Genomic DNA, 12,879 nt, shown 5'->3' with positions numbered 1-12,879 from the left:
ACTGGAGAGCTGGAGTACAACTGGAGTGGCAGAGCAAGTGCTTAGCATGCCCAAGGCTATAGATTTAATCCCAAAAATAATTAAACTGAAAATCCGTTGAGGGTAGAGGTCAGGTCTGACTTTATTCATTGTTGAATAATCATTGCATAATGACAGTGTTTAGTAGTTAAAAAATATTTGTTGAAGAAAGAAAAAGATGGAGAAGGGGATTGGGAGAGCTTGCTATTTGCCAGCCATTGATGGAGGGAGAGAGGAAAGGAAACTAGAATCTGAGAAAGGAGGAGCACTGAGGGTGTCCAGGGAGTGAGCTATTGAAATGTCAACACCTGATGCTGAGAACAAGCAGGTGTCAGGGCTTGGGCAGTGCTGGCAAAAAACAGCCAGTGTTTCAAGGGTACAGGAGTGCAGGGAAGGGCTACGCTGGAGGGCAAATGCCTACCCAAAGGAGAAGAGGGCAAAAAGGATCAGGCCTCTAAAGACTGTTGCAGAAAGATGTGTTACTGCAGCACATTAAATCCACTTTCACATTTCGGTTGAAGAAGGACATGGGAATGCACAAGTCACTACAGCCCTGGTACCCATACAGGAGTCTGTCACCTGGAAAACAAAAAAGACAAGAAGTAAACAAATATTTATAGAAAGAATCAGTTACTCAGTGAATGAGGAGAAACAGCACATTGCCCTGGAGTGTCAGGTTCCCAGGTGGGAAGGGACACCAGCCACCCTGAGATGACCAAGATAGCTCCTTTAATCCATCCTCCCCTCAACCCCTAACCCTGCCTTCATTTGGTTCTCAAAAGTGCTAGGAGTGGAATTTTGAAGTCTAATCGCTGTCATCCCTGGGTATGTTTTCCTAGAAGACCTATCAACAAGCACTTTTTTTCTCTCTATCTCTTAACAGGTCTGTTGCTCAGGTCAAGAGCCAATGACAGCCTAGTACCAGCACCAGAGAAGCTTTTTCTTACTTTTATGGGGGGAGGGGGAGATATGCTTCCACACTCTCTGTTCCTGCCTTCAGTGCTCCTGAGAGGGCCACCTCCCTCAAGATCAGTAAAAGAAAAAAAAGAATTTAAAAAAAGTCAGTAAAAGATCGATACCCCAGACATCTCAGTCTCTACCTACCTTCATAGACTTTCCTCAGGAAGCATTCCTGGCTGCCATGAGCCTGACAGGAGCTTTTCTCACTCTTGCAAATCCCTTTAGCATTGAAACGAGGGCACTGGACACACGTCAGAGCTAGAAAGACAAAAGCAGGGGAATGAGGCTGGTCAGAAAAGGCAGCTGAGTCTGTGACCCTGAGGACTGAACAAGGAACAACAGCCATTTCCATATTGAGGGAAGGAGCTGGACTCCTAGGAACTGATGGGGCTTCTGGGAGGAAGACCAAGGCCCCTGATAAAGATGCCTGAGCCTAGCACCTAGTTGGAACTACTCCTTCCCATTCTTTCATTATCTTCCTGTTCCACAAAAGAAATTCCCCCTTCCAAACCAAATCTAGTAATGTCTGACAGAAAGATAGAGGAATTGGGAGTACTAAGAATTAGACTTGAGGCAGGAGGGCATAGGAGTCTAAGGAGAAGGAAGGAGGAGGAAGACCCAAGAACCCCAAGACCAAACAATCTTTGGCCACCAGTGCGTCTACTCATCCAGCTCAGCGCTCCCCAGGGCTCACCTTGCAGGAATCCCCATAACAAGGAGAGGCCCAGCAGTAGCAGCAACAGGTGCTTTCCCATAGTTGTAGGACCCCAGGACCAGAAGGAACAGAAAGCAGGACAGAGCTGCTGGTGCCCCACCCCAGCAAGTCTGGTTTTTATAACCCCAGGCTGGGAAGGACAGCCAGTGGGAGCCCAGGTCAGGGACAGTTTTCCCTGAGGCAGCATGAGCAGAGAGCCAGGGGCAGGGTGGCGGGTGTCTGTGGGTCAGGGGAGGTGTAAGGGTGTAGCCAAGTCCTACCACCTCTGCTCACCTCCATTGGCCCTCCCCCAGGTACCTTCAGGCTTCTTTCTGACAGATCTCCCACCCCCCCTTTTTTTTAATTAGAGCTTTATAGTTATATAGGATTTCCCCCCCACACTTTCTCTCCCATCCTCCCTCTCCTCTCCCATTCTCCTTCCCTTACTATACTAGACTTCCTTTTGCTTGTCTATTAATATATTTGATTCATTCTTTAGTATTCTTATCCTTACCTCCCCCTTTCCTTTATTTTACTCTAGTTTCCACATATGAGAGAAAAGATTTAACTTTGAGTTTCTGATTTGGCTAATATTTTCCATTTGGCATGATATTCTCCATTTCAATCCATTTACTAGCAAATGCCATAATAAATGGGAGAATTATGGCTGTGTGACCCAATCACACAAGCTATGGGTGATGATGAGCCTGGTGAGGTGCAGCAGCACACTGCATCATGGTCTTCCATACAGAAGGAAACTATTTGCCTCAACATGGTGAGTCCAGGTAGGTATTAAGTCTCATTTCTTGGAAATGGATGTGCAGCTAAACTATTATTCAGTAAAGCATTAAACCCAAAATAGCAGACTTGGGTTTATCTTCCATGCAATCCCAACCAGAAGAAGTTTCCTATTTGTTTACATACTTGATGAATGGAATTTAAAAACACTAATCTGCAGGAAAAGGTGTGTAGCTTTGGCTTCAGACTACTCCATAGCCCTTGGCACACTCTAGGATCTAAGTCTTCCCTTACTCAAACATGGTACTTCAACAATTAGCCTACCTCTCCCCTCTTCCCCCTATTTCCTTCCCCCCATTTCCCACTGAAATGGGAAACATACTCCACGGAGGTATAAGGTCTAATTATTCCCCAGCCCAGTGCTGAAGTCTCAGAAACCTGTGTCACCTATCCCACCAGAAAATAACATAGGACATGGATTGAGAGAGACTTAGTGTGGAATCTTTGAACAATGTCATTCCATTTGGTTCTTGTACAAGAGACTATGTGGTAGCTATTAACATCTCGTATTAGTGAGAAAACAATCTAGCCAAGGGAACAGAAAGGATGATACAGATTCAAACCCAGTTTCGCAGACCCCACTAACTTTGTTATTATGCCAGTAGAAGTCTTGATGTTTCCCAAGAGCCTCCAATTGTTGTTCAGGAGCCAAAGGTCATCTCTGATCCCAGAGATGCCACCTGTGGCCTCCTTAGAGAAGTTCCCTAATGCGAATCTCACATTGTAAATAAGAATGGACATGTGTCAAAAGAAATAACCTCTGTCATTTGCTGAGAAAATTATTTTAACTAAATGCTTCTTCTTCTGGGACTCCCTTTTGGCCTTAAGCCTAGTATGCTGTGAATGGGAGGAAGAGTCTGGGCCTGGCTCTGTAGGCCAGCTCTAAGAATTCCTTTCTCTCTACTCCCTGGACCTGCCCCATTCTCCTTCCAGAGACCCCAGTTGCCCAAGCTCCCCAAGGCCAGCAACTGCCCTGAGCCACTGTTCACAATTCTTTTTGCAATAGAAAAAGAGGCAGGATTCATTTTAGCCTGTGTGGTGCTGAGGAGCTCAACATTGTACATTGTGCATGAGTTGGGTATGGGGATGGATATCACCAGAAATGTAGGGTGGGGAAACAGGTATCATTTTAATAACTATATAAATATAACTAATATGATAGACTTGAAAAAAAGAAAACCTAGCATAAATTGCACAATGCTTGACAAAATAATCTCAACACATGGAAACATCAGAAAGCAGCCAACTCTTTCTCAGCCACTATTAAGAACACTTAAGGAGAGGGGCATGGGGAGAATGGAGGAACTTTGGACAAAGGGGAGGAAGGGGTAGGGAGAGGGCATGGGGGCAGGAAAGATGGTAGAATGAGATGAACATCATTACCCTAGGTACATGTATGACTGCACATATGGTGCGACACATTGTGTACAATCAGAGAAATGAAAAGTTATGTTCCATATGTGTACAATGAAACAAAATGCATTCTGCTATCAAGTATAACTAATTAGAACAAAATTTTAAAAAGAACATTTAAAGGGGTCCACTCTAGAGTGTGGTAAGATCTTATATATCTACCAAAAAATGATGTTCATTTTAAAAGGTGGTGATGTCTATTCTTATTCATAATGTGGGGTTAGCACTAGAGACTCTGCTATGCTACTATCAGTGAGTGGAGAGAGTATTGAGGAGGAGGCAGCAATTCAGTTCTTCCCAGGCAGATGCAAGGTCAGGCCAGACAGTGCAACTGATTCATGAAGGAATGAGCTCCCAGCAGATAGGACTTTTTCAGCCATGTTTCACACAATATGGCTAATAGTCCTCATAGCAACTCTCATACTCCTCCCGCAGCCAGGATTCCTTGCTGATATTCCTGAAATCTCTGCCTCACATCTTTTTTTTTTTTTTTTCTGCCTCACATCTTTACTCTCCTGAGTACAGGGAACAAAATACCTGGGGCTCCTCCCAGCTAGTCCTGTGTTAGTCCATAAAACAATCCTTTTCTCTGTTATTCAATGTAAACATAAAAACAGTCATATACTCTGGTAACTTCATGAAATATTTATTTGTATGCTGTTTGCTAATTATTCTCCCTACCTTCAATTACAAAAAGGTAGCTTAGCTCCATTGCTGAGTCTCACAGAGTGAGAGCAGGAATAGCAACAGATGAACCCATTGTCCTAGGCACCTGGTCTCAGCAAGCTTTCCAGGGCAACAGTTACACTCAGCACAAAGGTGACAGAACTCTAGCATTTCCAGAAATGCAGACTCATATAACCTTCATGAGAAGGTTCTATCATTAAGACAAAATACCTGACATATGAATTTGAAAAGAAGTTTATTTTGGCTCACAGTTTTAGAGTTTTCAGTCTATGATCACTTAGTCCTGTCATTTTGGGCTTGTGGTGGCACAGAACCTCACAGCAGGAGCCTGTTCACTTTACAACAGATAGGAAATAAAAAATAAAGACAAGAAGGGGTGGGGTCCCAATATCCCCTTCAATGGCACAGTCCCAGTGACTGGAACTCCTTCCACTGGGTCCAACCTCTTAAAGACTCAGCATCTCTCAATAATGCCAAGCTGAGGACTACACTTTAACACATGGGGGAAATCCAGGTGAAAACTACAGCAAACTGCATACATTAGTCCCAACAATGACCACATATCACTCTTCCTCATCTATCTTTCCCTACAGTGGAATTCCTGACTATTAATTTTAAAAACACTTAACAGTTTCCATGTCAAACTTCAGTTTCAGTGCTGGAGAATTTTTTAAATGTCTCAGTGTCCTGAAGATAAGCTGATCATCAACTTTTTCCAGATCGTGAGTATATGGGTGCGGCCCAGCTGTGTACTTGCAGGTGTTTTAACAACTGGCTTGTGGGGTGAGGGAGGGTGAGGAGAGTCCTGATTTATAGTATGTGCACATTTTTGTGGTATAAATGGAAATTCCAAACTAGTATTCTGGTATCATTGAATGTAGAGGTGAGAAGAGACATGCACACCATTAAGCAGTATTTTCAGCACATTGGTGCAATGGAACTAAATGACCTTCAGAGCTCAGACAACAGCAAAATGTAGGCTATGAATTGATGGTGTTTTGATTCTTTTTTGTTTGGAGTAAGCTAATTTAGTTATATTTTTCTGTAAGTTAATTTTTAATAATAGTTTTGTTCAACAAACAGCTCATAAAATTACTGAAACTTTAACAGTTGGCTCTCATAAGCCAACACAGGCCAGCCCCCAACACACCAATGGTTAAGCCACATTTATGTAAAGCTGGTGCCCTTTACTCACTTAATTCCTAGTGCATCACTTGTCCTACCCTTGACTTGATTTATCACTGAGAGACAAATGTCTACGGACAGCCAAACTTATGAATAGACCTGTCCTTTCCAGGGTTGATGAAATGACCTAGGGAACTAATTGTCCTAAAAAGTCTAAAAAAGCCCCTGCAGATGTGTCTAACCAGATCTGCGCATACTACACTACTGGCAGAGCTATAAAGCCATTGAAGCTCATCTGGAGAAGCCATATCAAATTTTTATTTCACATTTATGCAAAAGCCTGAGAGAAGCTTTGCTGATAGAATCCTTATGTTGACTTCACTGACTAGAAAACTCTGGACATTGACAAGCATTCTGAATCTTCCCACAGAAAATGCTGAGGTGAATCCGTCGGAACACCCTGAGTTTTACCCTTGAGAACCACTGGTGCAAATTTATCTCTGGCCTGCTGCTTGGTGAAACATTGCTTCTAAGTCTATTTCCCACTCATTCTGCCTCTCTCTGGGATTATGTGATAACTTATAGTTAAATTATAGGCAATAACATATTGTACACAATTCCTGATTATTTTCAGCTGAAAAAAAAATTCTTTCAAAAAATCCACTCTGTAGGTTTGCTTCAAAATGACCTACAGGGGTGGCTGGAACAGTGAGAGGGATAGAGATAAAATAAGCTTAGTTATTTATGCATAATTATTGAAACTGTGTGGAAGGCATGGGAAGGGTTCCCTTACTTTTTGTATATGTGTGAAACTTTCCACATATAGAAAAAATAAGGGAGGAGGAGAAAGCCCACATGATCAATGACTTACTTCAGAGATGGTGGAAAATATGTGTGTGTTTCAATATGTGTGTGCACAGTTAATAGCTTAACTGTTTTCGAATTATAAAGGTCTCCTGCAGCTTCACAGACATGTAGGTCCCACACCCTCAAGAGCTGTTGGTTTAATGGTATGCTGTCAGCATCTTGAAATTCTTGATAATTTTTTAACAAAGGACCCCAATCTTCACATTGCTCTGAGTCCCACAAATGATGTTGCCAGTCCTGCATAGATCTTGTCTTTCAGTCCCCTTAGGAGTATCCTCATCTAATATTTAAAAATTTGACTTCTGAAACCAGGTTTGAGGAATTCTCAAAGTCTGGCCACTGACTCCAAGTATGTAGCTTCCTCACTTTTTTACACTCTTTGCTACTTGACAAGTAGATTAACAAAAAATTTTTCTTTCTCCTCTTATTTTCAGTATTATAATGATAAAATAGTGAACTACAATACTTGGCCCCAGCACAGCACAGGCAGCCTCTGCCTTTGATTACAGGCAAAGAATCAGGATCCTTATATCTGACAGTTGCTGGTGAGTACAGTCACAATAATGTAACTTCTGTACAACTGGCTTACAGATCTAGTCACCATGAAGGTCCTCATCATGTGCCTCTGATTGAGTTTCCATAAGTGGAAAGCATACATTTGACTCTATCATGGATTGAATCAACAATGACTTATAGCACTGCTTTCTTGGAAAGAATTGGGAAGTAAGCAAAAACACTCCATTCCAGTCTACATTCCTGATGTACTACCAGTTTTTTATGTCTCAAAAATGTTTGCCAGATGCTATTGGCATGGTGAAGAAAAGGAGAGTTGATAACCATATGTGTTGAAAGAGAGACAAAGAGAGGGAGGGAGGGAGAAAAGAGTGTATGCTAGTTAGAATTTGATTGTAAGCAGTCTACTGGAAATGTCCCTTCTACTTTCTGACTACTTCTGCCTTTCCAGGGTAACCTTGTGGAATAGGAATTGATAGTGAAATTGTGAAGAACTTAATTCTAGCTCCTTTTAATCTCTATGAAATTCTGCCTTATCCACTTTTTGGTCTCTGTGCTCTTGGATGTAACCAGCTTTTAACCAGTTTTTGTTTTGGAGATGGGAAATTGAGCCCAGGGATGCTTAACTACTGAGACACATCCCCAGCCCTTTTAAAATTTTATTTAGAAACAGCGTCTTGCTTAGGGCCTCACTAAGTTGCTGAGGCTGGCTTTGAACTCATGATCCTCATGCCTCATCCTCCTGAGCCACTGTGATTACAGGCATGCAACACTGAGCCCAGCTATAGCCAGCTTCTTTACTCTCAGCTCCAGTCCAACCCACATGCCTCCCTGGATATGACTTCCTAAAATAGTTGCAATCCTTTTACTCTCCAGTTCAAACTCTTCACTGGTCCTCTGGTCCTCAGCTTGGCATTCAAGACTCTCCCCCAGTGGCACTCACTTTATATCCAGTCCTCCCAACCTTATATTCCAGGAGTATCACAATCTTCCAATAGTAACAACCAAAACCAATTCCAGACATTGCCAAATACCTGCTGGAGGGGAAAATCATCCCCAGGTGAGAACAACTGTAGCATCCCATTCCAAATGCCACTTTTATAAAAATTTTTCTTGATATTCTTTTTTCATCCCCTTGCCCTCAATATTTCATTTTTATCTTAATCTCCCTTATGTGATTGAATCCATATTCTGCTTTACTATTCTTCTGAACAAGTGTTTCCTTTTGTTCCTTTTTACAGCATCTTGCTCTCATTGAGAGACAACAGAGTAAAATTTCAAAAGAAATCAAAACAAGAAAATACCTTAGACTCTGAAGTTGCTATTTGATCATGCATTAAGTCTTGGAGCTGTCACTTATTTGCTGTGTCATCTTGGAGGGAAATTTTAATGTCTTTTATTCTTCCTTCATTTGTTAAAAGGGGGATAAACTGTTAAAATGAAGATGAAGAAATTAGGCAACCATTTTTAGAACATCACCCTGCAGAAGCTGGTGCCTAAAAAGGGTTTGAGCAACCAATGTCTCCCTAATCTCTGGGAAAATGGCACTCATTCCTGAGTTCCTGATACCAGTGCATGGGAGGGACCAATGTGTATACACAGGTCAGGGTGACGAAGCAGTGGGTAGAAGGTGACAGCAGCTGGCCTCAAGCAGCTGAGGGGATCTGTAGCGCTGATAGACTCCACCTCCTTCCAATCACCTTCCTGGTCACTTTTGCAGAAGGTGTGACCCTGGAATGCATCCAGTACACATTATCACCAATCACAGAGAATTTGGGAGTCATGAGAAATATCTGCTGTGAAATCAAGATAAACTAAATTAATAACATATAACTTCACAGAATCTCATTTTCTCTGTAAGATAGGGTTAATATATGCCTCACAATGTTAACAAACTGTAAAGTGTCGGGTAAACAAATTAAATATTTATTATAGTATTAACAGAATTTAAACCCTAAAAGGAAGCAGAAGCTTAATGCTTAATGACTACTCTTTACAAGAGCCTACCACATGCGAGAGGTTGTGCTGTGTTCCCCTGCACTGCTCCATTTACTCCTGAACGGAGATCAGCCTCATTCTACAAACAAGGGCACTCAGGCTCAGAGAGGGAAAATCTCTTACAGAGGTCATACAACCAGAACCAGCAGAGCTGAAATCTGAATAATGCCCTTTCTGTTGTAACTTAGTGCCAGGAAAAGTCCTCATAGTGGGGATGGAACTAGTGGAGGAATCTACACTGGAACAACTTATGCTCCTTCAATTTTTTTCCTTCTCTCCAGCTAGTCTGGCTCCAAATCAGCACAAATTACAGAGAGAAAGCTCTCCTTGTCACAGACTTCCAGAAGATTCTGGGTGCAGAATGACCAGTGGTCTCAGTCTACACTCCTAGAAGGTCAGGAAGGGATTCCATTGAGCAAGTTATAGGAGGCAAATGAAGTAGGAGTTCCTCTATTAAACTTGTCCTGGTTTCTCTAAATTTCAGATGATTATGTAATATCCATATGTGTGTATCATGCTAATTAAGGTCTGAAGCCCTCTCCCAGATCCCAGCCACTATACCCAACACCCATACCCATCTTTCCAAGCTCATTCTTATGTTATCACTATTTTAATTCGTCCATCTTAGGCATGAGTCTCTCTGAGAAGAGATATTTGAACCATTCATTCACCTATGATTAATTTTAACTATTCATTGCTGTCAAATGTGATAATTTGTATTCACTAGATGTATATCTATTTTAAAGGGCTTTATGTCATATAACTGAGAGCTGCTTGAAATGATGAAAAATTAGATGTGTGGTAATGTACACTGTTTACAGTCCATCTTTCCATCAATGGTCATTTCCATAGAGAGGAGCTCTGATATCTCTGATATTTCCATTTAACAGCCTAACTAAATCCCTGCATTATTCAAGTTTCAACAAAGATTTAGTTAATTCTTTATGTGTTATTTGTCATGAAAGTTAGAAATCAAAGAATGTTTCTCTACTTAATAAAACTGCAAAGAAAATTTAAAAAAGAAAAACTCCCTAAATGATAGGACTTGGGGGCCATTTGGATTGGTGAACACATTTATGTGTGGGGAAAGTGGCATAATCAGAGAGAGAATGAAAGAATGGAAGCTCTGAGTGGCCACCCCAGACCCTGCCCTATGTCTCTTCCATTGGGTGTTCCCTGAGTTATATCCTTTATAATTAACTGGTCATTCACTTCCTGAATTCTTTGAGTCATTCTAGAAAATCATCAAAACTGTGAGGTGACCTAAGGAACAGAAAGTGAGGCTGTTTCTGTGGGGAAAAAAACTTACCTGACAAAAGGTATGCATACTGACCCTGAGATAAGTAAAATTCTAAGACTAACCCTAAAAAGACTTATCCATATACCATCCATCCCTGTGGTGTTGGTGGAAGCAGCAAATATGACATTACTTTCATTATTATGTGAGGGAAAGATTATTTGTGGGGCTTAATGTGATCACAAGAACCCTTTCAAAGCAGACAGTTCTCAAGATGATGGCAAAAGGAGAAATTGAAGATTAGCGGCTGGGGTTGTGGCTCTATGGTAGTGAACTAATTTGGCATGTGTGAGGCATTGGGTTCAATCCTCAGCACCACATAAAAATAAATAAATAAAATAAAGGTATTGTGTCCATCTACAACTAAAAAATTTTTAAAAATAAATCAAAGATTAAAATTTTCTAACTTTGAAGATGAAAAGGTCAAAGGAGAAGCAATATGAATGGTCTCCAAAGGCTGAGAGAAACCTGAGGCTATCAGTCAGCAAAATGCACAAACAAAAACAAAAAAATAGGGACTTAGGCCTACAGCTCCAAGGACATAAATTCTGCCAACAATCTGAATGATTTTAGAAGTGGATTCTTCTCCCTAGCCATGCATGGTGGTGTATGCCTATGATGCCAGACTCTGAAGTCTGAGATAGGAGAGTCCCAAACTCAGAATTGGCAATTTAGCAAAACACTGACTCGAAATAAAAAAGGGGCTCAGATTTAGCTCAGTGGCAGAACACCCCTGGTTTCAATAGCAATAAAGAAAGAAAGAAAGGAAGAAAGGAAGGAAGGAAGGAAAGAAGGAAGGAAGGAAAGAAAGAAAGAAAAAGTAGATTCAATCTTTAGGTAAGAATCCAGTCAGACCTGAAGACATCTTAATTTTGGCTTCTGACTCATTAGCCAGAGAATCCAGATGTGTCTTAGAACTAGAAAAAAAGTGAGCATTGTTTTAATCTGCTAATTTTTTGGTAATTTGTAACACAATGATAGAAAAATTATTACACACCTACCACCTTGATGGCATCTGGATGTGATGCCTGAGATTAGGCTGCCACCTTGTGACTATGAACAAAAAGAACAAGGGAAGGAGCAAAAGAGTTTCAGAAAGTTGTCTGACATTGAGATGTCTGACCCTTTGTAAGAAACTGGCTACCTTCAGACTTACAATGTGAGAGAACAAACCCTTATTGTGATTACATGAATCCTTTCAAAGGACTGGTATCCATTATTTGTAGGAGATCACTTCTATCTAGTACAGGAATTCATTTGTTTTGAGACTGGTTTTCTGACAAGATCTCTATTCTAGTCTCAATTTAAACTGAGTAAAGAAATGTTTTGGTTGAATAATTTTACTCATTTTTTTAATTTCATTTTTTAAAAATTTTCCTATGTGACGTTTTAAGAAATATACGAGCTGTTACTTTTTCCTGATTCTTTCCATAGATACTATTTTTCTTTCTTTAAACTTTTAAGAGTTTCTCTTTGTATCTTGTAGTGGGAAATCATATCACTAAAAATATAATATATAAAGGTTTTCATCTGCTTCTAGTTTCTAGGGCCACAGTGATACTTCTATCCATTTTGGCTTTTCAGATCAGAGGCTTTTCTAAAATGTCTGGTTATCCTTGACCAGCTATTCACATTAGATGTCCTAAATTGGCCCCCAGACATGTGTGGGCTCATCAGGAACTAATGTTTCATTTTAGCATATTCAGGTACCCAAACCTATAGGATCTTTCCTCTGGAACCATCCAGTTTCTCCAGGAAAGAATGTACTGATCTCTTGCCTAAGTGTATAGGAGTTGTTAGAATTTGACTATCAGTATTCAAGGAGCTGTGAAGAGAATGGAACCAGGAGATCATCCCATTTAATATTCAGACAATTTAATATTCAGGCAATTCAATCATCCCTTCATTCAGAAAAAAATAAGAATTATTAAGTTACTATGATGTGAAAGCATGCTGCCAGGTACTGGAGCTACAGCAGTGATTGAGACAGTGTCCTTGCTTTCCAGGGGTTTAGACTCAGAAGGGAAGACAAATATTAAACAAATAATTACAGTAGTGATACATATGTCTATTCTAGAACCAATATTCAATGGCACATATAACAAAGTTGCGGGAAGCCATCCATGAATGACTTGAGGATCTTCACTCAGTATGGCAGCCAGGAAGATTTAGGTTTAGCATTGCAAATTATCCATGGCTCTCCCAGGACAATAGATTGCCCAATGTACCTGACCTTTATCTCTACTCTACTAGGAAAATCCCTCATAGTAGCTATGGATTTGGGCATAACCTGTCAGAAATTGAACAGCCCCAACTTTAATCTTTTTTTGGTGAAGAACAGTCTATGGAAGGCCTTTGATGTTTCCCAATACAAAAAAAGCAGGCAAGGGCTCCAATTTGCCAGAGTCTAGAAGCTCAATCCATCTGATCCGCTTGCCTGTCCTGCCCCCGCTTTTGAAACTACTTTCTGTGTCCAGTGGTGTTTTCATCATTCTATTTTTCCTAGCTT

The 12,879-nt window shown here is 40.8% G+C and overlaps 1 protein-coding gene across 1 annotated transcript; it reads right to left on the bottom strand.

The window, feature by feature from the left end:
- Window positions 1–472: 472 nt before the first annotated feature.
- LOC101957302 (protein PIP-1) lies at window positions 473–2,012 on the bottom strand. Its single transcript, XM_013364832.3, has 3 exons — window positions 1,673–2,012; window positions 1,123–1,236; window positions 473–597 (listed from the first exon to the last, which is right to left on the bottom strand). Exons 1-3 carry the CDS (start codon window positions 1,878–1,880, stop codon window positions 473–475), a joined length of 447 nt encoding a protein of 148 aa, XP_013220286.3. The 5' UTR covers window positions 1,881–2,012.
- Between the last annotated feature and the right edge of the window lie 10,867 nt (window positions 2,013–12,879).

The sequence above is a fragment of the Ictidomys tridecemlineatus genome, chromosome 4 (genome assembly GCF_052094955.1).
Source record: "Ictidomys tridecemlineatus isolate mIctTri1 chromosome 4, mIctTri1.hap1, whole genome shotgun sequence".
In the NCBI taxonomy this organism is placed as follows: domain Eukaryota; kingdom Metazoa; phylum Chordata; class Mammalia; order Rodentia; family Sciuridae; genus Ictidomys; species Ictidomys tridecemlineatus.
The sequence above is the reverse complement of the archived record's forward strand: the minus strand, read 5'-3'. Positions and strand labels throughout refer to the sequence as shown.

Bases quoted from the DNA above. Each gene is read 5' to 3' on its own strand.
- LOC101957302 (XM_013364832.3), bottom strand. From the start codon at position 1,880: ATGCTGCCTCAGGGAAAACTGTCCCTGACCTGGGCTCCCACTGGCTGT. The intron at 1,237-1,672 runs GTGAGCCCTGGG...TTGTCTTTCTAG, and splicing joins GTTATGGGGATTCCTGCAAG to CTCTGACGTGTGTCCAGTGC. The intron at 598-1,122 runs GTAGGTAGAGAC...TTTGTTTTCCAG, and splicing joins CCTGAGGAAAGTCTATGAAG to GTGACAGACTCCTGTATGGG.